General features: G+C 40.1%; 1 protein-coding gene across 1 annotated transcript; it reads right to left on the bottom strand.

Moving 5' to 3' along the window:
* Positions 1-1,931: 1,931 nt before the first annotated feature.
* CA4 (carbonic anhydrase 4) lies at positions 1,932-26,806 on the bottom strand. Its single transcript, XM_067538126.1, has 8 exons — positions 26,725-26,806; positions 11,611-11,664; positions 10,412-10,582; positions 6,563-6,720; positions 5,691-5,783; positions 5,052-5,115; positions 4,179-4,342; positions 1,932-2,740 (listed from the first exon to the last, which is right to left on the bottom strand). Exons 1-8 carry the CDS (start codon positions 26,780-26,782, stop codon positions 2,549-2,551), a joined length of 954 nt encoding a protein of 317 aa, XP_067394227.1. The 5' UTR covers positions 26,783-26,806; the 3' UTR covers positions 1,932-2,548.
* Positions 26,807-27,210: the final 404 nt, after the last annotated feature.

The raw sequence follows: 27,210 nt of genomic DNA, 5'->3' as shown, positions 1-27,210 counted from the left end.
TCTCTATCTCCTCTAAGTAAAATGAAAACCTTTTGGGATTTTCTTTCTTTTGGGATAAGTTGAAGTGAAACTCTCTCTGATTACAGGGCCGTTTCTCTGGTTTAGCGAGGTCTATGGCTTTGGCAATCAAATGAGAGAAACTATCCCGTAAGTGAAGTTCAGAGAGATCTGTGAATTTTCTGCCCTAGCTAGACAGGCTGCCCCATACGTGGATTTAGAGGTCTCTGTATGTTGTCCTAGCTAGTGAGAGAGACCACTTGTCACTGGGGTATACAGATCTCTCTGTATTTGTCTCCTTATTGAGAGAGACCTCCCTGTCAGAGCGGTTTAGAGGTCTCTGTAGTTACATGGTTAGTGAGGGAGAGCGCCCCATAACGGGTTCAGAGTTGTGCCCTTTGCTCTGATAGCTCATGCTCTTTGATGCTGTACATCATTATGGTCCATCAGGTTCTTCATAAAGTTGGGCCTGTATTCTATAGCAACATCTCCTGGATTCTGTGATTACTGTGTGAAAGACTGGAGTTTCTCCAGCAGCCTCTTGTAATATTTTTTTAAAGAATATGTTCTCTTGGTTGATTGTATTCTCTCTCTCACTTTTTTTTTTTTTTTTTACTACAATATGTGTAAAATGAAACATTTCTACTTTTGCTTTATTTACTATTTTAATTTCTTAAATGTAGCCTGCCTTTGTATTAGTAATATGCTGCAAGTTTTAATTTATAACAGAAACAACTTTGCTGAAATTTCTTAGTGAACCTGGATGTTTAGTTGTTTAGAAAGGGAGAGTATAATGGGATATCTTTTAGCTGAGTTTGAATTCAATGAATAAGGATTTTAGGTGAATATTTCTTCTAAAATGATTTAAAAGTTATTTAGGTAACTAGGTTAATTTTCTTAGTTATTTATAAGATTTAACAGTTTATACCTACTTTGACATGTTCTGGGATACTCACATCTCGTCTAAATTATTGTTTGAGGCTCTTTTTAGTCCCAAAGATAAAGCTGTATCTTTGATTTACTTTGTCTTTACAAGAGAGCTATGGAGTATGTTCAGCTCTTTCTTAGACCTTGTCTAACTCTTTTTTTAGTTCTTTGAAGGAGATGTTTGAAGCATCAAGAAAAAATAAGATGAGGAGAAAATAAGAGAGCACTATGAAAGAGAGAATATTAACATGCTGTGAAGTGATCAACTTGTAGGAATAGCCGTGGTGTAAACTTTTGCCAGTGGAGTGTCTTTGGCCAATTGGTTGCTGTGTAGCTAGGGTACAGGACATAGTTGTCATCCCTTTCCAACATTTCTGTCAAGACTTTGGCAGTTTGTTAGAGAAAACCAAGGATTATGGAGATTCATTTCCACCTCATACTGGGATTTTACAGATTTTACCATTATGCCATTGAACTTTTCTTTCTGATGAAATATGTTTTGAATGAGACAGAAAATTACATCACCATCTTTGTTTGGATCAGCTCTTGAGATATAAATATAAAGTTCCTGTTTTGTTCTTCCTTTGTTAATTTGCATCCTCACTTTGTTCTTTCTCCTTTCTCTAGTAAGAATCTAGTTTAGTTAACCAGAAGAGATTTAAATTGACAATAGTTAATTTGAAACGAATCTTTAGCATCTTATTTATACAATAAAACATGAATCTAGCTAAACATCCCCTAATCTGGAGTGAAACAGGTTATGAGCTGATAATTACATATTGTACAGTTTGACTATGCTCTGACCCAGTAGGGCTGTTCTTACGTACTGTTTGATTTGTTTTCCCAAATGAACTGTAAGTAAGAAAACACAGTCTTGTCTCTGATGGCTTTTTCTATGCTTCTCCTTCCATGCACATTTATCATGCATTGTGTTAATAAGAAACAGGCCTGGACTTCAACACAACCCAAGAGTTACCATTTAAAATTGATTCTGCTACTAAGGACACTTGAAACTACCCGAGAGACTGTCAGACACATTTTTCCTTGGAATAGATTTTATAAATTTAATAGTGGATTATGGACCACCTGCACATGTACAAACCATCTATTCTCCCATTTATAACTTCTAAATATTCTTGTGGTAACTCCAACAATTGCTTAAATATTTTTGTTAATACTTTTCCATGTAAATTAAGGACAACTAGAGAGAAATGCCAGGCGGTGAAAGATTCAGACATCACCGTTCAATCATAGGCTTTATTTGTATTCAGTTCTCAAAATCTCTTAAATAATATAAAAATATAATTACAGTCTTGGGATATTCTTCTAAATGTATAAATATCAATCTGCTTTTCAGCTCTATATAATGACTGTTAAATAGATACAGTAGAGAAGAAAATTTCCCAGCCTGCCATTCCACCTCAGTAAAATGCGTCCAGGCACCCCTGTACATCTCTCATATGCGTGAGTATATTAAATCAATTCCAGGGAATATATATACAAATTCCTATTGATAGGAAATCAATGTGGTATAATCAGCTGTAGTTTAGGGCTTGTCAATTGCAGAGAAGTGCTTGAAACAAAAAATTAAAAACCCAGAAACCTTGTATTGGATGGCAAGTGTTCATTGGAAAAGAGGAATCATGAGGTAGATAAGAGTTGGGACCACCAATAAAGCCTTTGCAGGAGGCTGTATGACGTTGACATCAGAGCTGTACACGATTCTGCCATTGAGAGGTTGAACAGGCCGGAAATTGTCAGTCATGTTTAATGTTGTATCCTCTGTGAAGTAAAGCTTCTCCCAGAAGTTCTTCACCTGCAAACCGCCATCCAAAATAGATTTATTTTTTTGAGAAAAAGAAAAGGGCATTGTGCTATCTTGAACCTACAGTTCCTCAGTTGTGCTGTTGCTCTGAATGACGAGTATATCAAGGCTTAAATGGAACTGGTGCCACCAAAACTTGTCCAGATCAATGACAGATGCTTCCTTCTAGCCCAGGCAGATTCCTTAAACATTCTCCTATGAAAAGTGCCTAGTCCTGTCTAGTGCAAGCCACCCTGGAGAAACAGGTCTTATCTCTACATTCAGCTCCTGCCCCCATCCCTCAAGTCACTGTGACACAACCCAAGGGGATCAAGATTACATGCCTCACCTCCTCTGCTTTTTCTCTAGATCTTAACTCCTGGCTACTTGCAGCAGGAATCTAGCCAGCAGCAGCCAGTTGTGAGGCACACCCCCAGTTTCTCATGTCCCCCCACTGCACTGGGTCACATCTGGCTGAGTGTTGGTCCTCAGCAAATGCTGAGCAACTATCATTAATCTTATGGGCTCAGTCTGATGAAGTATCACGCTGTGGACATATTGTTTATGGTCACTTTGCAGATGAGAAACTGACACTGAGGGGTTGTGACTTGTCCAAGCCCACCCCATGAGTTAGTGGTAGATGTGAGATGGGAGCTCCAACAGATCATGACCACTTTGCTTCTCTAAGATGTCATAGTAAGTATGACATGACTCCTTGCTTTATAGAAGCTTCGGCAAAAATAAATGAATTCAGGTTGAAGTTGAAGCAGGAAGAATGGTGTTTTTGACTTGATGGATGCAAAGGCATGCTTTTAAAAATAAAATTCTAAACAGGGCTAGAGGAAAAAGGCCAGTCACCCATTATTAAGTTCTCAGAAGCAATTCAGTGACACATTCCAAAACATCTGAAATTAGGGGAAGATTCAGACTCTCATTTAGAAGGACTATGGGCCATTGGATAGAGCACTGAACTAGGTATTCATCTGGATTCTGTTCCCAGTTCTGCCACTGACTCACTGTATGGCCTATGGCAAGTCACTTAATTGCTATGTGCTTTGGTTTGCTCACCTTTAAAATGGCAATGATACTTACCCTCCTTTGAGAGCTGCTCTGAGATCCTTGTATGAAAAGTATATAAGGTATAGGAAATGCCCATCCCCTTTTTTTGGAGTGGGAATGGATTCTGAGTTTTGTTTGGTTTTTTTCACCAAAATGGGTGGTAGGATTGATGACAAACATGCTGGGCAGTGTATGATATGCTGCAGTCACATTAATTTGGGGTCTCTTAAGATTGGACTGCATAAGATAACGGAGAAGGAAACAATCCTACATTGGACTCTGTGTATGGGAGAGGATATGTGGGAGGGGAGAAGAGGGTGGGGAAGGGGGTGTGAGTGAAACAGACAAAATGACCTGACTGCTCCTTTCAGTCTGTAACTCTTTGAATTACCTGACTTTTACTAAGTATGATTGGCTTCTTAAATATTGTCCAGACGACAGCCTCATAGCAGTTGGGAGTGGTCAGGGAGCCATTATACCGGTAATAGCCTTTGAGAGTCTCTTTGTCTGGAATGAGAGATTCCAGTGGCAAAGCTTCCATATTTGTTTTAGTCCCTAGGAAAACAATGGAGAAACAACAGCTGGAATGAGCATGATTACAGGTTCATTGTCTACAGCTCCCTTCAACTCTGGCAGCTACTACCAATTCTGTTGCAGTGCCACCCTCACACTCCCCCATCACTGCTTGTGGGGGATGATGGGTTACTGGACCACCATAGCCATGGAATCACTGTGCCTGCCCTTCTCGGCAGCCCCTGCAGAGCATAGCTCTACAGCAGGGATAGAGGCGTGGACACCTTGTATGAGTGCTCCACACCCTGCTTCCTTGCTTAAAATCACTTCAAAGTTTCTTCTGATTTTAGGGCAAATCTACACTTAAAATGCTGCATCAGCACAGCTGCAGCATTTAATCAAGAGGCTCTAAGATGACAGGAGAAAGGTCTTCCATCGATTTATTTAATCCACCTCCCTGAGAGGCAGTAGCTAAATTAGCAGAAGCTCTTCTGCCGACATAGCACTATTGACAGTGGGTTAGGTCATGGATTTTTCACACCTCTGAGCAACATAGTTATACTGATATAGCTCTGTAGTAGACCAGAACTTAGGCTGGATGCTCCTGTCTTTGAATTCAAGGGCAGATCTCACCTGGAGTACAACAGGAGCAGGATTGGCCACTTAATTACTTAGCTTTATAACTCCTATGTATATTGATTATCTCTTTAAATAAAGTCAAATTGCCTGTTGATAAATCCAAGCTCCTTACCTTTGTAAACAATTTCATTTAACTTCTCTATTAGAGATGCATAGTTTTCATTTTCTGCACCAGTCTGAAACAATATTTTAAATAATAAAATGTATCAATTTCCTCACACATATGCCCCCCATGTAATTTTTTATGTAATTATTAATGAAACAGAAGAGAAGTGAAAAAGAAAACTAAACAAAAATCAATTAGCTGAGCATAATAGAAAGTCCCTGTGGATATGACTACTCTAAAGTCAGAGGTGTGACTGCAGCACGTATAGATACCCTCAAGCTAGCTTGGATCTAGCAACCTTGAATCACATTAGCAGTGAAGCTGCAGTAGGATGGGCTTAGGTGCTTGAGTACATACCCAGGGTCTTGGGGGGCAGAAGGGGTGGCTTGTGTAGTCTGTGCTGCTTGTAGCATCACTACTGTTGTGATTCAAGCTAGCAAACCAAAGCTAGCTCAGATGTGTCTACAGGTGCTGCAGTCACATCTCTCTGACTACAGTGCAGACGTACTCTAAGCACTAGAGGTAAGGCCCAATAAACATTGGGAAATTTTGGGTACTGGCCAATTCTAGATCCAAACCCTGCAACTTGGGCCAAGCTCTGGTAGGTGCCAGTTTGAGGTGGCCAATTAAAAACTGTCAACTTACCTCTATAAAGAACGCCAGCACCGCCAGACCATGTTTATCTTTCACTGCCTCTGTTGTACTGGAGAAACCCTCTTTAATGTGGACTATATGAAGCTGTAATACAGGCATTAAAGGTAAATTATTATTCCTTTTTCCTTATAGACATTTATCACTGGCAAATCCTGGCCCCTTCTTTGTGCTCTGGGTGTAGAAAAACCAATGCTGTTCTACTATGCAGGTCAGGCAGGGCCCCCCCCCCTGCCCACAGCTGGCGAGAAACGCTGTGGAAGAACTGGGGCTAGTAAATTTGCCATGACATGCATCCAAAGGTAGTTCCACCCCCTCTGCCTCGCTCCCCCACCTGTATAAGAGGCGCTCAAGGGCTACTGCCGCCCTGAATCTGCAGTGGTTCCACTGTTACTCCATGACCTGATGGGGGTGGGGGATTGATTTCATCCCACCAAGTCACTTGGGAACCTCCTGCATCAAACCCACCTGGTTTGCCTATGAAGGGCAGGATTTTCCCTCTTTGCTGTTGGAGGAATTTATGCAGGTCACTGCATGGTCACAACAGAAGCAAATGTCTGAATAAGCAGAGGTCAGACTGAGAGATACAGTCTTTATAGCCTGAAATGCAGTTGCCTCTTCTGAAGGTTAAATAATCATGGGTTTTACTCCCTCTCCTCATTTGCCTTTGCCAGGCAAAACTGCCAGATCTTGATAATTTTCCCTCTATGTTCTGTACAGGGCTCCACAAACAATAAATTCTCAGTTCTTTAATTCCCCTTCTGGAGTCTTGCAGAAGAATCTGCTGGTTTATTTCATTCAACATTAAGTTAAAAAGTCAGTGTTCTTGGGTCCAGCTATGTTAACAGAGACAGAATCTCACCTACCTCCATAGCGTATCTCTCACCATCTATGCTATGTTCTGATCCAGGGCTGTATTCTTCTCTTACACTACTGCCCCAATGGAAGTGAAACTCCATAGCCTTGTATTTATTTTGAAGACCTCCAGCTCCAATCTTTGCTGCCCCAGTAAGAGATATTTTAACTGGTAGAAACAAGTAGTTAATAAGAAAAAAATTGTTTGGCTCTTATTTTTAAAATATTTGAAACTATTGAGGGATATAGGTTGCAAAAGCTCATCTCTAGATCTAAGGTTTCCCAGAAGTTCACTGGGTTTTGGATTCAGTATTTTGACTCAGCCCTTTATATTGAGTGACCAAGATTAATGAACTTCAGATCCAGATGTGACTCTGAACACTCCTGAGTACTGGTTCAGGCTGATTTGTGATTAAAATCCACATTTTTATGATTATGTGATTATATCCCGTGTCTAGGGCACAGGACTAGGAGTTCAGAGACATGAGTTTTGTTCTTAGCTCTGCCAGTGATTTGCTACTCGACCTCGTGCTAGTCAATTAATGCCTGATTTGCAAAAGTACTGATCACCTGTGGCTCCAGTTGATGTCTGCGGCAACTCCAGGTGCACTATACTTATACAGCTCAGGCTATTAACTTCTCTGTACCTCAGTTCTCTCATCTGTAAAATGGGGATAATGATACTTACCTCTCTTTGTAAAGGAGAGATCTATGAATGAAAAATGCTATGTAAAATATTATGTATTGCAATATATGGATTATATTTGTATTGATTTTGGTGAAAGTTAAATGGGTTTTTGTGGTAGCATCTTCATCGGCCTCTGTTTTAATCAATCAATTGTTCTCATCAGTTTAATTTTTAAATTAATCAAGAAACTTTTCAACATAGAGTAAGGTTAATAGACAATCTCTTCCTTGATGGGAGTGTCTCAGTGACTGGTTCGTTGCCAGGATAGGAGCAAGAGCCTGTGCTTCTCTTATCTTTAAGACAAACCCTAGGTTTCTTCATCTGGAAAAGAGATGTTGGAACAGGATCTTTCCCTTTAAATGTACAGTTGCATTCTAGAAGATAAACTTGGTCCCAAGAGGTTTATCTGTACGTTTCTATTTTTGTCTCTTATTGTGTGTGCTGCATTATTTATTTGCTTTGAGGGTCTTGCAGGGTTTAGAGTTAAAAGACACTATTACTATGTATCAACTATAGGATTCGGTTTACTTTCCTTTCACACCAGTCTAACAGCCAGAGGAGAGGAGGCAGAGCAAAGCAAAGCAAAGCAAAGCAAGCAAAGCAGAGCAAAGAGGAGTATACAGTAAAACTATATAAGTGAAGCTTGTGTAAGAATAGAATTTGGGTTCGGTATTAACAGCAGAATAGAACTTATCTCTGGAAGAATAAAAATTATTTTCTAGTAACAATTTCCCTTAACCTTTCTCTGCTTGAGCGGTTTGTGATGTATTTTAAAACTGCAGTCTTTGTGTTCTCTGGGAGATGGAATTATAACCTTGGAGAGGAAGGATGATTTTGTGGTTAAAACCCTGGATTGAGATTTAGGAGATAGGAGTTCAATTCCGAGCTGCCAGAGACTGACTGTGTGCCCTTTCATAGCTCACTGCCTCACTTCCCCATCTGTAAAATGGGTTAGTAACATTTCTTTTGTCTGCCATGTCTATTTAGACTGCAAGGGCTTTTGGGCAGTGACTCTCTCTTAGTATGTCTATGAAAGACATCTAGCGCAATGAGGCTCCAATCTCAGTTGGAGCATTTAGGTGCTATTGAAATAAAAAATAATAATTGGATCCAATCTTATTCTCATTGCGCCAGTGGGAGTTTTGTTCCCCCTTTGCACCCCACCCTTTTGCATGTCTGGCGAATGAGAGTTCTAAGCTTCTTCTATGATCACTTATTTTTGTATACAAAGACATTTCTATAAGCATCTGCCATGCTTTGAAGATTTTACAATATTATATTGTACCAAAAAGTCTATTAACTTTGACCACATTAGTGAAAAATCAAAAGACGTTTGTAAGAAAAAACAACCATCTGTCAAAATATTGAATTTCAAAACAAAAATCTTACTGCCCAATCCATCTGTAAAGTGCTTTTTAAATTTCAAATGTCTCTAGAGGAGCACTTTGCTATCGGGCCATTCAGATTAGGGTTATGGCTGTCAAGTACCTGGTTATCTTGGCAACAGCTCAGCTTTTTTAACTCGCCTTATGTTTTGGGGTCTCTGACAAAAAAGTATGCACAAAAATATAAATACAAATTTTTACAGCAAACTTGTACTTCTTCATACATTAAGAATTGTCAGACTAGGATGAGGTCAATCTTTCTGCATTGGTTTTATCATTCGATTGTTGTGTAGCAAAAAAAGTCACTGAAAAGGTAATGGTGGTCCGTTAGACCTCTCAATGTTAGTCAGTGGGAAAATGAAAGTATTGTAGTTCTTTGGTCTGTAGGGGATCTATGATGAGGACAATCTGTGAGCATTGGTTTTGTCTGCATACGTGTTGTGGTTTTCTCTTGTGGTTTTATATGTTGTAGTTAGTTATTCAGGTCTTCCAACATCAGATTGTTTTTATTTTGAGGCAGCAGTTATTATATGATTATCTTTCAGCATTGTTTTTATCATCACAGTTTGTGTTTTTTGTTTTATTTTTAAAAAATGCACCAAAAGGATCTGGCAGTCTGTGAGACCCCAGATAACATTTGCCTCATGTATCATCAGAATTGTACAGCAAATTGAGTTCTTTGAAGATAGTGCTGTCAAACTGATTTTCTGTGAAGCCTGCACTTGCTAGGAAGAGTTTCTGGGAAAGCTACAATTGTCAGGTACATTTTCTAGCAAGCCCACACTTGACAGATGCTGTTACTGGCACAAAGACTCATTGTTACATTGCACATGCACATTGCATTTTGGAATGCATGTGTTGTTTGGATTTTGTTAAATTGCACATGGCACAATAAAACTTTGAGTAAGAGACAGATGTTTCTCCGGGACCTGGGTACAGAAAGTGCTGGAAAGGAACAATGCAGCCTGGCCTCAGGTTTCTAGGGATGCAGGATCTAAGTGTGCTGGGTACTGATCCAGAGCCAAAGAAATGGGGAAGATGTTACATCTGCTCTAGAGACCGAGACAGGAAAACACACAAAAATGTGTGAAATGTATAACTTTGTATGTTCAGAACACGTCATCTATTTGCTCCATTTGTTCAAAGTAGTAGGCCATTTAGTGCCACTTTGCTGTGTTTGTGGCTTTTATATTGCATCTATTTTCATTGTTTAAACATGGTGTCAGTTAGACATTGACACCTATATAGTGTGTAGCTTTTTTAAAAAAATGTGTTTGATCATGGGGTCAGTTAGACCCCAACATGAGTACTGTGTAGTGTGCATCTGAATCTAGAAAAGTTTTAACTTGTTCATAATTTTATAGTTCACTGGTTACAATAAAGTCAGCTTTGAATGTAGTCCATGTGGTTTTTCCCCCCCAATTTTAATGTAGTAGGGGTCTTGACCCCAGTACAGAAATAGTTGGGAAATGTTTTTGGTCCAATATGAGGGCTAAATCACAATTAAATGTTTAAAAAAAATACAAACAGTCTTTGGCGTTAATAACCTGACCCAACACAGCACTGCCACAAAGTATCCCCAGTAATATTTCTTCCCGATAGACAGACAGCATGGAAGAACATTAAAGCTGAATCAGTAAATACCTAATTAATCAGCTTTTGCCAGTTAACTCCAGTGTATGACGAAAATAAACTCAACACTGAAAATGTTTCTGATAACAGTTAAAGAGCTAATAAAGCCCAGCAAATAGGTAAACCCCATTCATAGCAATATTGACATAACTTACCTGTATGCCCATTATTTTCTATGGTCCACGGGGGGGACTCTTTGCTATCATATCCTTCAAAAATAAATGGTTTCAGATCCCCTTTGTATTCCACTTTGTTGGTGACAATATTGATAGGTGACTGGTTCTGTTTTCCACACTCTTCATTCACTGTATTCCAGAGACGGGGCTCTGTTTCAGAGGAAGGAAAAAATGGCTTTCATTTAAGAACAAAGTGACTTTATTCTAATAAGGCCAAAATATCTTTTGGTAGATCCATATTTGTTTCTGAGGTTGGGAAGATTCTTTCAATGGCAGAGTTTAATAGGGAGGTTCCTTGACATGTTTACAAAATATTTAAAGATGCAAACAATGAAATGTGCCCAAACAATGACTGACTGATGCAACTGGAAAATGTAAGCAGATGAAGTGTGTAACAATGCCCTATTAAATGGGAAGCAAGCCTGTCTCATAAACAGTAAAAATTGTATCTTATGTCTTGGAATTTATTTGAAAAGGAGAGATGGGACAGGTATAAATTGAAGATCCCTGTTCTAGTGTCTGCTGAAGACAGCACTGAGAGCCAGGAATGCCTGAGTTCTATTCCCAGTATGTTACATTTCAAGCTAGGTGAGATTAGACGCTATGACTAGCGTAGGAGCAAAGGAGCAGTCTTTGTGGTACAGCTGGCTGTTGTACCACTGGGCTGAAGTAAAACCAAGGATACAATTCCAGTTTGAATATAAAGACCTTTCTTGATGTAGGCTTCAAGTATTTTAAAGAATTGCATGCCTAGTACCTTCTTGGATGGTTCTCTTTCAGGTATGTTGTAAATTATTTTTATATTGGCAGGGTTATCATTGGCCAAACAAAACTGGTAGCCAGAACAAATGTTGGAGTCTTCAATATATCTTTATCCCCTTCTCTTAAATATGCAAATAATCAGTTAACTTAATTGGATTGGGTTTTCCTCTTTCTACTGACATACTATCAGATTTACTACATTTACTGTCACATTAACAATGATATTGCACCTATTTACAGTAGTGATGAATTTGGCCCTAAAATGAAGGCACAAGAGATATGGTCTCTGAGCATAATGGAGTGGCCACATGATATCTCAAATTTTTGTGTGGAGATTTGCATCACTGTTACAAATAGGCCCTTTGTAAAAACAGCACAGCACTAAAATGATTTAAGAAATAACTGCTTTGAATTACCTGCACATGCAGGGTGAGTGCACAGTTGTGAATGATAGCACCATTCTTCTTTACCTGCAACAGAAAAATTAACATTTTAGAGAAACTTTACAAAATTGCATTAAAATGGGAAGTTGTGTGATTCATTGATTAGCCAGAGAAGGGCCAGATACAGACATTAGAATGTCTGGAATGGTGATCTGGAGGGAGAGCTGGCTGGCCACACAGTTTTGACTCCTACTCCTATTTCCAGTTGCTAAATTGCTTTAAAAGAAAGCTAAATGTGCACAGCTACTTTCCCATTGTGAACACCTGCTGTAATTGACAAAAGCATGTTATGTGGGCATGAATGGGCAAAGAGGTGCTCCATATGGGAGAGGAGTGTGCACAAGACAAACTCTCTATTAAAATGTGTCCCATGCTCCAAAATATGAGAGAACCCCTGACTGATGACACGCATGAAAGTTGTGGTTGTACAAAGAGCTCATTAGTGAATATTCCCCAGCCATAGGGGAAATCAGGCTGAAAGCTATGGCAAGGCTAGTTTTTATTAAAACATGCAAAACTGGAATATAGGAATTGTTTTATTGGATCAGACGAGGTCAGTGCTGACAGTGGCCAATATTAGATGCTTCAGAGGTAGATGTAAGAACCCTGCTACAGGGAGAGTTTGGACAATCTTTACCCTTCTTTAGGTCTGATCCTGATCTCTGATACAGATGGCTTAAACTTTGAAGCATGTGGTTTAATATCCCTTCTAAAAACTGTGTTAGGGTTAACTATTATAACTCTGGATCTTCTTGTGTAAATGTCCAAACCCTTTTTGAATCTTGCTAAATTCTTGGCTTCAATTACTTCCTGTGGCAAGGAGTTCCATGGTCTGAATATGTGTTGTGCAAAAAATGCCACCCATTAATTTCATGTAATGTCCCCTTGTTCTTGTGTACAAGAAACCTCATATTATCTCAACCTAGCAACAGGGATGGAATCTTAAAAAAAAAAAAAAAAAAAAAAAAAAAAAAAGGGGGGGGGGGGTTTGAAAAATCAAATGCTAGACCTTTAACCACCTCTGTTAAATGCCATGATATCCCTATAATATGGCTCTGCACATACAGGAGGATTGTGCCTCCTGTGCTTGCATCACTTATGACAATAGGCCATCAGATATGGGAGACAGCATGGAGGGCCATGTGGGTTTGTGGGATGTTTTTAAAGGGTGTGAAAATTAAGAGATATAGATGACATTATGGGATGGATACCGTGTTGTTGTAGCCATGTCAGTCCCAGGGTATTAGAGAGACCAAGTGGGTGAGGGTATTATCTTTCATTGGACCAACTTCTGTTGGTGAGAGAGGCAAACTTTCAAGCTTACACAGAGCTCTTCTTCAGTCTGGGAAACTTACTCAGAATGTCACAGATAACCTAATTAAGTTTCAAAAAGGTATATTAATGTTAGAAGAATTACTTTTATGTTTGAAGTAGAGTTTTTATTACAATAATAATTTGCACTGACATTTTCCCATGAAAAATTGGGGTTTTAACAAAATCTTAATTTTTTGGCAGGATGCACAATTTTGACCAGTTCTACCAAACATTTAAAGTGTACAGAGCTCCACAATGTTTAGCTCAGGCTTTCTCAAAATTGATTGTATCTAGGGTTTTGATTCAGGCCCATCTCCATTGAAACAATTGCCACACATTTGATAACCAGAAGATCCTCTGCATTATGAGACAGTAAAAAGTGAAGCTATAAGTATGGTATTTGATGGCTGGCTAACTTAATCCGCAAAAGCTTAATTAATAAATGCTTAGCAGACACTGGGCAAGCCAACCTGCATGGCATTTAACAAGAATGGTTTTTAATATTCAGTACTGTTGTAGAGATGACTAGCTGCCAGTGCATTTTTTGGCATCTCCAGCTAGCACAGGGGCTCAGCATGTGCTTTAACAATTACTGCACCAGTGTTACATAGTGAAGTGAACTCAAGCTGCCACTGCATTGTGTTTCCTTTAGAGTGTATTTTCACATGAAATACTGGAAAAGAAATACTGCACCTTGACAGTGACCTTGGTTCAGACATTAATCAGTGATTATTTTCCCCTGGTCTGCCCAGAAATTATCTGATTAATGCCAATATACATGTTTTATAGTCAGAGCTGGGAAGGTAACTTGTCAGACAAAAGTGGGACTCTCTAACACATACCAGTTAATATATTGAGAGCTTGTTATGGCCAACGACTGGCTTTTTGTTCTGTGATTGTACAGCACCTAGCACAGTGGGATCCTGGTCCATGACCAGGGCTCCTAGGTGTTATTGCAGTATAAATAATAATGTAAAAAGTGATTTAAAACTGAGGGATGCATGTATCAAGTGCATTTGTATTGGCTAGAAGTGCAGAGGCTGCTACATGGAGCTTTGAGACTATGGGGGTAAAAGCTATGAAAGTAGGGTCAAAGAGGATCATGGAGAATCCCCTTGGGAGGAAAAAGGCATCACCAGGTTGATGTTAATAATCACAATCTACTATCTGTATGTCCCTATGCCTGGGAAGCAAATGCCTCTGGAAATGGGTAGTGGGATATGGATCCTTTCATCACTGTCACCTGTTTGAATCCAGCCAAGTTAAGCAATGTGACCAAATGTCATCTGACACCTAATAAGTGACCTGTGTCAAATGAATTTGTGTGTCTTAATCCAGTTCCCAGTGGGGAGGTGGATGCATCAAAAAAATCTTTGACCTTTAACCAAGGAACCTGAACATCCAGATGCTGAAAAATAACTAGAGAAGATGAGAGAAATTCCAGACTTCAGACCAGCCCTGCTGCTTTATAGCCACTACACTCAGAATGCACTAAGGCATATAATTTGGATTTGTATAATTTATATACAAATTGTATAATTTGTCTGGACAATTTGGATCAGCATCTGACTTTGGGGGACTTTCTATGAACCTTTTAGAAGTTCAGATATTACTAATAAGAGTGTAGCTTTCTCCTAACTGTTTATCACAGCTGTGATTTAGAATGACAGATTGTATTACAGGCTAAATACTCAGAACTCTTCAGGACAAAGAGTCCATAAATTTGAATGTCGGTTTCACAGTGAACAGGTGAAGCATTCCAGGATGCCCTAGTAAATAGGAATTTTAGTATTTAGTAACCAGAGAGTTAATATTTGTTGAGAAAAACACTTTTCTTAAGCAACGGTTGAGAACCAGGATGTTTAGTGTATTTGTGACTCAGTCATAAAAGCCTGCCTAACTGAGTGCAGAATTTGCATTATGAAGCAGTATTTGATGAAGATGCGATTCCTCCTTGTGTACGTGAGCTTTGAATTTTAAAAGTTCCTTTCACCCACTGGGTTCGGTTTCTGAACTTTTCATTGAATAAGATGGAGATGGTTGATGGAAGTCACATCTAGCTTATTACTCATGGACTAAGGCGCAGTTATGCCCCAGAGTGTATTGTCTAGTTCTGTTTTAAATATCTAAAGCAGTGGGGCTCTTACCACTTCACTGTCAGGAAATATTTCCTGGTGTATAGTTTACATTTTCCCTTTCCCTTTCGTATAACTCCTAGTAACACCCTAAACAATTCCTTTCCTTCCCTGGTTTATACAGCCTTCAAATACTGTCTCCCTGGTCTCCAGTTCCCAATCCTGTTTGTCATCTTTCCTTCTAGTTTCTCTTGTGATCCCCACTCTATCCTGCTGCTCCACCTCACAGCCATTTCCATATCCTTTTCTGGGTCTTTCTCCCCTCTTGAGTTCTCTTGCTTCTCACATGTCCTTCTGATTCTCTGCTCTTCCTCCCTGACTGCCTCTGAAACCCCTTTTTCCTCTTGTGCCGCCTTGGGCATCTGACTCTTTCCTCTAGTCCCTCCCTCATTCTCCTTCCCCTTCCTCTGTTCTTATAACTCCTTTCCCTACTGCCATCTCTTACTTCTTTCTTTTCATCCTTTCTTCTGTTGTTGATCATATGATTGTAATTAGTAGGCAGATCCAGGAGTTTCTTGGCCACCATATGTTGTCTCCCCATTGCTTCTGCTTCCTGCTGGATACAACCCGAATGCTTAGCACAGGAGCATGAAGGGGAGGCAGCAGACAAAAGCTTGGCTGGGTACTTAGAAGAGTCACAACACTGGTGGTGGAACAATTACTCTGCAGCTGGTAGTGCTGTAACAGCACTGAGAATTGCTCTCGCCGGAGCTGCTGAGTAGGTATCTTTCACAAACACTAGAATCTGTTTAATTTCTTTTCAAATCACAATGACACTGGGGTGACCAGATAGCAAGTATGAAAAATTAGGACAAGGGGTAGGGGACAATAGGCACCTATATAAGAAAAATCTCCAAATATCAGGACTGTCCCTATAAAATTGGGACATCTGGTCACCCTAAATGAGCCTGAATGAATTTTAATTTCAGAGGGATATAACCTGGCTTCCAAGGCCTAAAAGCCAGAAGGTGATAGAGCAAAGTTTTATAGACAAAGATTTTTCTAGTCTCATTTACAATAAGATTTTTTTCCCTTCAGCCCCCACTTTTCCAAGGTTGTTGTATTCTTTGCTGCCTCTGCCCAGGACAATGCAGGGAAATGCTTCTTTGTAATTGAAATGCTGATATTCCTTCCCACCGGTGTCTGCTTCAAGGATGCCTGCAGAATCACTCAAACTGATGCTGTGACAATCCAACAACCTGGTTATACTCTCTGCTGCAGGGATTCATATTCTAGTTCCCAAAACTTTTGCTAGCTTTATTGGCATAAATGGGCTAAGACATGAGCATCCACACTTAGCCCAAGTCTGGGCAGCATTAGCAGTTAGCCAAGATCTCAAAAAATACATGCCCAACTGGTACAGAATGGACCACCTTACAATAATTCTCTTTGGTGCAGCCCTTCAAGGTGAAAGGTCGAGCATGCAATGCTCCATCTTGAGCTGGATGGCTGTTGTGAGACCTGTAGTCTGCATGCAGGAACTTACATCTGATGAAGTCAGCTGAGGCTCAGAACAGCCAAGTGAATCATATTAGGCCCTCATGCTGCATTTTGGCTACCCTGGGGTTACGGTGTGATGTAACATGTACAAGGTGTAACTCCATTCGCTTCCCGGGAGTGTATTGTGCCTCAAGGCCTCTTCTTCCTACCCGAAGTTCAAAGTGGCAGCATCAGTTAAATTCAGAGAGTCTTGTTTGTGCATTTGGCAATTAAATGCTCACAGCACTTATCTCTGTTTCTACTCTGTCCAGTTTGCAACTAGTTTCCTGACTGAAAGTATTTCTTGGCTCCAATGCAGCCATGAAACAATACAGTTGTTTATTGTTTTGTTTTTTATTGTGAACATTATCATTTGTTTTAGCTACCAAGGAAAGCACAGGGAACGGGGCAGCTCCATTTAGTTAGAACCCCACCCTCTGCTGTTTAAGCAGTTTAGTGGTTAGCGCACTTGACTGGGATACCTAGATTCTATTCCCAGTTCTTGCCAGTGAATGACTATGTGACTTGGGCAAGTCCCTTAACCTCTTTGTCCTTAGTTTGCCCATCTATAAATGAAAGATATTAAATGAGCTTTTACCCATCTTTGTAAGATGTTTGGAGATTTGTGGGTGAAAAATGTTATCATCTGTTTGTTACTGTAAATACATGGATTAAATCTCTGAGATTTAGCAAGCCTTTATAGACCTTTATGGCCCTGGTGCCCCAAAGATTAAAATGGTAAGAATGTCCTTTTCTGCTCCTTTGTTAATATCCCCTCTGTCTGGCTCAGTGGCTGTTTCCTTTGGTTGTCCCCTCTTGGATCTCTGCTATCTCCCTCTTTTCATTATTTTTGTTAAGCAGTCCTTCAGTGGTTCAAGACTGTGAGTACCAACCTCGGGGTAAATTGTTAAGAGGCAGAGCACAGACCCCAAACTGGCTGTGAGTTCTATACTTACATTTCACCAATCTAGACCAAGTGTAAACTCCTCAGGGACTATAACACCCTAACCAAGGAATCACAGACAGTTCCCTTGGATACTCCAGTCTATCTTGTCACATAGGCAAGCTTACTTTTGTGATAGATAGTCCATTACATCAAAAATCATGACAATATTCAGGTTACACCCAGTTCCAAAGGACTAGCCACTTACCCCAGGTCAATTGCATGTTAGATCTCACACCAAAGACAACGCTTATAGCCAATCCTATCATAATCTATCTAAAGATTTATTAACTAGGAAAAGGAAATGAGTTGTGTACAAGGTTAAAGCAGGTACTCATACACACAAATGAGTTAGTCATAAGTTTCAAAAGGCAATAGACACATCTAATAAGCAAGCTGTATATGTCCCTTAGGGCTAACCCAGGCTAAACACCGGGCATCTCTTGTTTATGCCTCGAAAACCTTGACCTCAAGAATCCAAGCAGCACAGAGATACAGTTTCTCCTTGTCAGGGATTTTTATTCCTTTTCCCTGTCTCTGAGCTGCTAGCTCAGCTGATGGGAGGAAATGACTTGCACCTCTGCTCTTCATGGGGAGGCTGGGGCAGGTGGGGGATGGGCAGCACAGTCAAGTCTATTGTCCTCTGATGTTCCGCATTTGTTTGTCTGATGTCAGTTGGCCTTCTCTGTTGGGCAGGACCTAACTGCTTCTGTTAGAAGCCAGCATTTCACACTAATTCATAGCACTTTTCTGTCTGGTGATTTACACAGAGAGAATTACAATGCAAAGACTCAAATATTACCTTACATTATGGGATACAGGTATAATAAGTGAGATTAAAGCATGCAGCAATTTACAAGCATTCGATAAAGTCTAACCCATTGGTTCTCCAACTGGGGGTCGTGACCCATGTGATTATGTGGGAGTTGTGAGCTGTGAGCCTCGATCCTGGTCAGGTGTGGGGCTGCGAGCTCCCTGCTTCCTCTTGGTGAAGGAACAAGGGGGGGGAGAGGAGTGGTGACACACAGATACTGCTCCCCCTCCCTCCCAATCCTCTGTGCCACCCTACAGGGCTGGGGCAGGGGAGCGAGGATCAATGGCACGGCTCTTTGCATCTAGATCAATTTCCCCACCCCTTACGCAGTGTTGGAGGGGGGAGCAAGCAGCAATACCATTTTTGCTCCATGCATTCAGGTCAGTTTCCCCAGATGGGCACAGGAGGGGGAAAGCAGGGGTTGGGGTGAAGGGGGCACAGTACAGGGTTTACAGGTGAATAGGGCACAGTGCGGGGGTTGGGGCTAAGGGTTAGTGGGGAGCCCACAGGGGTTAGGGATGAAGGAGGAGTGGGGACTCCAAAGAGGCCAGTAGTGAAGCAGGAATGGGGAATCCATGGGGACAGGGGCAATGTGGGGGGTGCCCATAGGGGCCAAGGGCTCATAGTCAGAGGTTTACTGTGTGAAAAGTGACCCCAGTACAAAACGTTTGGGAACCACTGGTCTAACCACTAGCACGTTTTATAACGCTACATATTTTATAACTCTATATTTTAACAATCCTAAAACCAGCTGAGCCAGACTAATTCCAGCTGTGTATTTGTCAGTATCCAAGTGAGACACTGAGACCTTGGCATAAGCTGGTACCTGGTTTGCCAGCATCACAATCCTTCTTTTGATAGTTCTTAGTTTCCTAACACATGGAAGAGATGATGCATTCAGACTCTCTTCCTGATAGGTTAAAAAAATATTTAAACTGCCCTATATCTTGTACTTCTATTTAGTACTATATTGTAACGTTTGTGGAAAATTCATCCCCGGTGTAACTTGCCTGCGGTTAACAGTGTTACACCAGCATTAGTTGTGTTGGACTAATTTATGTTTCTAGCTTGTTTAATGGGGAGACGCCTATCAGTTAAAGTGGTGCGCATACCAGGGAAGTTTTGATTGTCCACTTAGATTAGTCAAATCAGCTTCCAATATTTAACTTGAGGGTTGTGTAGCTTTGCCAGTTGGGAACAGAGATCTGTTCAACCAAGTATCAACTATTTCTTCTCTTTGTGTGATAACTTTATTCTTCATGGTCAGTATAAGGTGCTGGCTTGTCCCCAGCCCACGAGGGACCCACTGCCACACCCACTCCTGCTTCAGGGCCAAATGCAAGGATCTTCTTTCTTCTCTTTTAACTCACCACTGCCTGCTAGGGCTCTCTCCCTGGAGATGCTTTTTCCCCAGGAGGTTCCCTCTGCCATACCTCTCAGACTCTGGCAGCCCTCCTAGAGAATTTCCTGAAGCTCCAGTTTCCTTACTGACAATGGTGAAAAGTTCTAGAGAGGTAGCTGTGTTAGTCTGTATACAGCAAAAACAATGAGAGTCCTGTAGCACCTTAAAGACTAACAAATTCCTGCGGGCATAACCCTGCTGCCAACTCTGCCCGCACATCGACTCTAGTGACACCATCACAAGTCCTAACCACATCAGCCACGCCATCAGGAGCTCATTCACCTGCACATCTATTAATGTAATATATGCCCTCATGTGCCAGCAATGCCCCTCTGCCATGTACATTGGCCAAACGGACTGTCACTACGCAAAAGAAGAAATTAACAGAAATCAGACATAAAAAATGGTAACATCCATAAACCAGTCAGCAAGCACTTCAGTCTCTCGGAACACTCTGTAGCTGACTTGAAAGTTGCCATACTTCTACAAAAAACACTTCAAAAACAGACTTCAGCAAGAAACTGCAGAGCTGGAACTCATATGCAAACTTGACACAATCAGACTGGGTCTGAACAAGGACTTGGAATGGTTCTCTCATTACAAGAAGTAATTGTCACTGTTCACACATTCTCACCTTCTAATCAATGATTGTGAATAGGCCTCATCTACTCTAACTGAATGGACTTTGCTAACACCTACCCTCCCCATTGTTGTTCCTCACCCTTGGATGTGTATATATATATACATATATATATATATATATATATATCCCCTATCTGTGATTTCCATTTTATGCATCTGACGAAGTGGGTTGCAGCCCACAAAAGCTTATGCCCACCGGAATTTGTTTGTCAAAAACAATGAGAGTAAAGACTATCTGGTTCTTCATTGCCACAGCTGCTGTCCTGCCCTCTGAAGTGGCCAAACTGGGAGCACCTGTTCTAGCACAAGGAGCTGGACCTGTTCATTTAAAAGGCATCAATTAGCCTGTGATGCCCTCTGATACACGCTTTCTAGATCAGTAAGAAGTGGGTGCCTGAAGAAAAATGTTACCATTTATGGTGGAGCATTACATATATGTATCTAATCTGTCTATCTAGCTAATCACTACCTCATATGACCTATAAGAACTGTAAGCCCTTAATTCACTGCCAAGTGAAGAAAGAACCAAATCATCTTGTCACTTTAACATGAGGAGAAGTTTCTTAAGTTTAATTCTAAATATTTCTAAACTTCTACCTTTGTGTGAGGGATGAGGGAAAATCAGTTTTCCAGCCATGACCTGTGATCTTGTCCCTTCAGTAAAATGCCTTTGTAATGATAAGCTATTGTGATTAAGTTGATTGTCTTATCAAAGAAGGAAGCTAGCTTTAAATAGATATGCAGGGCTAAGGTGAATTGCTTTTTTATGGTATCTTGCTTCTCTTCCTTTATTTAGGGGTCGTACTAGATAAAGTTTGGGAGCCCTATTCAATACTACTACTAACCGAAAAAATAGAATAGAATTCTTTTGTGACATTGTCCTAGTTTTGCAGTTATTTTATGAATGTGTTGGTGACTTTTAAGCCTCTGCATAGACATGAGTGAAAAATCTAACAAGGGGCCTCTGGGCATATTGTATCCTTTAAAAACAAAGCAAGCAGTACAGCCTATATAGGGAGAATGGTCTGCAATGATAGCCAATCTTCCACTCAAAAAAAAAATCCCAAAGACATAGCCCAACATCATGGATTTGCTTACTGAAAAGATTAACCTTGCACCATGCGCTGAAGGCCTGAACATTTGGGCTTTGTGAACAGTCAGAGGGAGTGAATTTCACAGCCTGAGTCCCTGTACTGAGAATGCCCTTCTGTCTCCAGAATTTAAATCTAGGGATTCTGAGCAGAAGTGCCTCTCATTGCTACAGCCATCATGGTGGTGCACAGCATATGCTCTTGCTGTCTTGAAATTATGCTTCCTATGAAAGGTGAATCTGTCTATGCAGGTTCTTATGTTGGCACCCTTTGCTGTAGCAGATGGTGCTTTCAAGGGGAATAATCTTTGAAGTGAAAACAATGGGAAATGTCATTTTTCTCATGAATGGCTAATCTGATGTTCCCTTTGCTCCTACAGGATAAGTGTATTGGATTGAAGAGTGGTGGGGAGACACCCCAGTGTGGATGCTGGAGAAGCTGAAGAAGCATGTAATGTGTTGCAGGTACACTTGTACAGGAATAGGAACTAAACTGGGTGAGTTAACATGAAATGATGACAGTGCAATGTACTGAAAATACTAATGCTGATCCTTAAAATTAGTATTGTTATGTTGACTCAGCTTTGTACGAGAAGAAATTTCCCTCAGTCATTAAATATTACCAGAAACAAACTGCAAGCTACTGAAAAATAACTTGCGAACTTTAAACTGTGATGCCCTTGGGTGCATTGACAAAGCAAAGAATGCACTCTCTTGAGACCCTTAATCCCTTTATTGGGTTAGGAGGTAAAGCATGCGAACAGCAAGGGAGGACTTGTACTGGTCCATTGACTGCGGGGTCAGGCGTCTGCTGTTGCACTATCAGCAATACTTGTTGATCAGTTAAAAACACATGAATGTTCAGGAGCTGGTGGTATGGCAGCAGTTCATTTTATATTGTGAGGGCATCTAAGGAATTGATTCTGATAAGCAATATTCACATGACATGTGTAATTCTTTAAGGCCTTGTCTACATTTGAAAATTAATTCAGATTAAGGTGCAGTGTGAATTAATGCATTATAGCTATTTCAGAATAACTCCATGTGTGGATACTCTGATTCTGGAATGAGAGTACTTTATTCCTGTTTAACCAAATTAATTAATGAATTGATTAATATGATAAACTGGAACAAAGCACTTTCATTCCAGAGTATCCACACATGGAATTGTTTGTGAATATGTCCGTGTGTAGATAAGCCCTTAAACAATGAAGCTTGCAGGAGGCTTTGCAGAACCAGGCTCTAAATTCACTCCTGATGTTTGAGGAGGACTGGAGGTTTCTGGAAGATTATGTGCTTGGTGTCCGTGTGCTGTTGACCATGCTGCTTTGAAATACCTCTACAAGAAGAGAGACAAAGAGGGTTATACAGTGGCCTTGTAAGAGGCTATATTTTCTTCCTTCTTTACACATATGTAAGAAAGCCATGTCTGTCTGGCTACAGCGATATGGCTTGTAAAGGGCTAACACAGTTCAACATTTGTTCCATATATTGCTATAATACCTTTCAAAAACTTCTGAAGACGCTTCCTGCCATAGTACCAGTAAGAGCATGCAAAACACGCCTTAATTAATGAGCAGTTGGGACTTCTAACCATGCAGCTCCATCTCTAGCCTGTTACATTTCAATTCAGTGAAATTAAAATGTATTAATTTAAAAGGCTGAATTGTGCCTGTATATGTGGTAAGCCTGATAATGACTGCAAGTGGAGACAACTTCAGATACACCAGGAAATACAGTGTTGTCTCCTTGGCTGCCACACTTGGGTTGCCTCATAAGTAAGAACAACAGTCTAGATCTCTATCTCCATGATATGAAATACTATAATGCCTGTGCTGCTTTGTTTTATCTTTTGCTTGACTTCTAGTATTAAGGAGTGAATTAGACTGAAATTGCTGCACTTCCATAGCCTCCAACCGTATCATAATCCTAAAGAGATGAATGAATATGTCCTAAATTCCTCTCCTCACATCCCTCTTCTGTCTCTTTGCCAAGCAGTCGGTCCATACGTTTCTCTTGCTCACAGAAGCCCGCAGTTCTGGGCCAAGTTCTCCGTCCCAAGTGGGTTATGCTGCTGCCTATTCTGTGGGCTTGTCCAAAGCTCAGTTATTACTCCATTAATAGCCCCTCATATAGGGTTGATTAGTTAATGATTAATGGCAGGATTAATGTTTAATGAGCGGGTTCACTTGTTAATATTTTTACAGCACTTTGAAGATGTGCAACACTATATAAATGTTAAATATTCTCATTGTCACAGCACAGATCACGGAGTTGTCTACTCCCATGGTGGCTGAAGCCTGCGTTTCAGGCTTACAAGGCTATGCGAAGAATAGTGAGGACAGTAAAATATTGGCTGAGTGTCTCCTGTTCTCTACACGTGCTCAGTAACCTGCACAGTGTGGGCTCTCCTTCCTTCATGCTTACAATGGGTCTGGTGAGTTTGGCACGCTGTAGATATGTACGAACGATCACAGGCCAACTCAGATAAGGCTTTGCAAGTGTTCTGGCAGCCGCTCGCTGAATGCTTACAAGGAAGAAAGAAAAGGAAGCACCAAGGAGTGTATCCTGCATAAGGATATAAACTTAAGATCAAAAGTCAGCCTGCGTTCTAATGGGCACGGTAACTACTGAGAGAAGATCATGTTTTTGATAAGTTGTTAGTTATCATTTAATCTTGTGCTGGATGGGAGGATAGGCAGGGAGGGCTTTCTTCCTTCCTCGGCTCTCCATCACTACCCTGTCTGTGCATTCTTTTCATACACCTCTCTCTCTTAAATTTTAGATTCAATCTTATGGTGACAGTTTCATGGTTCTGTTACCTCTGAGCTGGGTCTGAAAAATTAATGTATGTCGATAAATAGTTCTTGGCGCTGTAAGTGGAAATGGAAAAGTTAGAGTCCTTCCGCCTTCATTTGCTGTGAGTTTTTTTTTTCTTTTGTCCGTGCAACTCTTTATATTGCATTGCTATAAACAGCACATACTTTGTCTTTTCATGGCCCTGGAGAGACATAAGGCTAGGAATTTATGCAGATCCCATTACTGCCAGTGTAGTTTATAAAGTTTTACCTCCATGAGAATCAAAAATACGTAAAATGCAGAAACATAGAAAATGAGAGGAACGAGATCCATCGCGGTATGTGTGTCCTTTGAAGTTCGAGAAACTAATCATTTGGGGTCATAAATCTTTAAATGGTTGATTCCTGTTCAGTACTTAAGGGGAAAGGGAAAACACTCCAAGGTCCCTGATAATATGCCCTGGGAAGAAATGATTTCCCTACCCCCATTTTGTTAGTTGTTGTATACCTGTCATCTAATATCTGAACCAGAATGTGCTAATAATAATGACTGTGCTACAGATGGTTTAAGCAATCCTCTCGCAAAAGGTTTTGAATGTTGGAGCTGCCAGATCTCACACAGATCTATGTGATCAGTCTCGCCCCTACCAGCCTGAAGGCCCTACATCAGGGGTCAGTGATCTCCAGGAGGTACTGAGATGGGATGCTTTGGGGACATATTATGCTGCTGTTGATGGAATAATGACAGAAATGTAGGAGTCATTTAACATCATTAAATTATTTCTGCTACCATACTGAGACAACATGGGCCAGAGGCAGGATGTTTGACTGAGAGTTAAGAGTGCTGGGAATTATTCCTGGATCTGCTGCTAGCTTCTGGTTGACCTAGAGAAAGTTGCTTCAACTGTGTGCCTCAGTTTCCCCATGGATAAAATGAGGATAATAATACTTAACATATCTACTGTATACAGCACTTCAAGATATATGCATAAAAAGAGCTAGGTGATGGTGTTGTTTTTATTTTATTATTTATTATTATTCTGTTACCAACAAGTTGGGGTCCCCAAGCTATCAAACCTGCTGTTAATCCAGCTCTGATCACTCATGTGTAGACTCCTAAAAGTATAAACAGAGCCCTAGGAACTCAATCTCTGTTTTGTGAATACTGCAGTCTACAGTAAATTGTGTCTCTATTATTTAAAAGCACAAACCTTTTTTTTAAAAAAACAGCCCACCAAAAGTGCAGTAAGAAAGATGTGTGTCAGTAGTTGTGGACTTTGAACAAATACGTTAATTGCTGAATACTTTGAAAAGCAGAGATTTATTGTGTGCGTGCATAGATGTGGATGAGGAGGTTATTGGAAGCTTTAAGTGACAGAAGAGCCACTGTGGTCAGACTAGATAGCTGCAACTGTTTGTACTGCAGTGTCATTCTGAAAGGATGGATGCAGAAAAGGTAAATTACTGGACTGTTGATTTGGAGAATTATAAAAACTTTCTTGGGGTTAAAAACCTCTGCATTTCAGTCTGTTCTATTTGGGTTTTAACACTGTGCTCAGCACTGTCATATCAGAGCATATTTGACATTTGCTACTTTAAACTAGTTTGACTAATGGATCTTGAGCTGGGTTATCTTGTTGAAAGCCGTGTTCCTTTAACAAATTCTCAGTCACAGTGCAGCAATACCTTAGATACATCAGATAATATTGAATCTCTTTTGTTAATGATGCAGCCTACCTCTATTTAGGGCAAAAGCCCTCAGAACCTTCATTCTACCTAAGGACTGTTGTGTTTATTTTTAACAGTGATATTTACTTTGGAAAAGATATTTATTAAATATTACTGCATTCCTGATACAATATGAGCATACAAAAGCTGTCTGACATTTTGGAAGTGCTAATTATAGATCATTATCTGATATTAACACACTCATCATCAGTGGATAGTAAAATTTAATTCCTAGAAATAAGGAACTATACATGTCTGATAATTTTTAAACAAAATATATGGATCTACCAGGCTAAAGTAGCATAAGACAAAGAGAAAGAACCTGAATTCTTTCATTTCTTAAATTATAAAGAGACCATAGCAATATTACGAGAAAAATAAAATAATTAGACTACCTGTATTGTATACCATTTAAATCAGTATAGTGCACAGGCAAAGAAAATATATTTTTACTGACTCTTTGGAATTTATAATTAATTACAGAGGTCAAGTAAAACCTGTTGGATTTTCTTGGGGTGAAAAAATAATAGAACTGTAACAGTAAAATAAAATAAAACAATGAGAATAAATCCACTTGTGATATTGAGCCATAAATCACATGAAAGAGAAACAAACAAATACATATTTATCATATAGAAGGATTAAAAAGTTTGAATTGAATGCAGTGATACTCAAAAATCAAACCATAAAACATGAGTAATCTTGATACCCAGCAGTGGGAAGAACAGCATGGTTTTCTTACCTTCTGTTGCTGTCTTGACAGTGAGCAGAGAGAGCAGAACAAGGAAAAGCAATTCCATTATCTATCTCCTATTTTAGATAAGATCAGTGAAGAGGCTAGAATCAATTCGTATGTGATCATATTTCTGCTCTGGGAGTTTTTATACAGGAGTAAGTAGTCGGGGTCAGTTCTGATAGCCGTAGTCAGGGATGTGAACTCCTCCCCTTTTTAATTTTTCCAGGTATACGCTACTCCTGATTTGCTTTGAATTATTAATTTCTCCTAAACTGGAATTGCAGAGGGACTGAGATTTGCCAGCACTAAATAAGTGTCTGGCGCTAGTGGACAGATATTTTCCTGACTGGGCAGATAACCCTTGTAACCTATTAGTTTAGGGTTACCTTTTTATCCATGGAACAATAGCAGCTTCTCTGATAGTGCACATGACCTTCAGATTAAGTGAGAGTGTGTCCATTATGGTCAGTGCCTTGTAAAAAATAAGAAGCT

This window comes from Emydura macquarii, unplaced genomic scaffold (genome assembly GCF_026122565.2).
Source record: "Emydura macquarii macquarii isolate MOO-44397 ecotype Brisbane River unplaced genomic scaffold, CSIRO-AGI_Emac_v2 contig_450, whole genome shotgun sequence".
NCBI classification, from domain to species: Eukaryota; Metazoa; Chordata; order Testudines; family Chelidae; genus Emydura; species Emydura macquarii.
Note: the sequence above shows the minus strand (reverse complement) of the source record. Positions and strands in the feature narration are given on the sequence as shown.

What these genes read in the sequence shown, in the direction of transcription:
- CA4 (XM_067538126.1), bottom strand. Translation starts at nt 26,782, where the DNA reads ATGGAATTGCTTTTCCTTGTTCTGCTCTCTCTGCTCACTGTCAAGACA. An exon ending in TGCTGGCGTTCTTTATAGAG is followed by an intron (nt 5,116 to 5,690) that starts GTAAGTTGACAG and finishes ATATTGTTTCAG; the next exon opens with ACTGGTGCAGAAAATGAAAA. An exon ending in TCATACTTAGTAAAAGTCAG is followed by an intron (nt 2,741 to 4,178) that starts GTAATTCAAAGA and finishes GGCGGTTTGCAG; the next exon opens with GTGAAGAACTTCTGGGAGAA.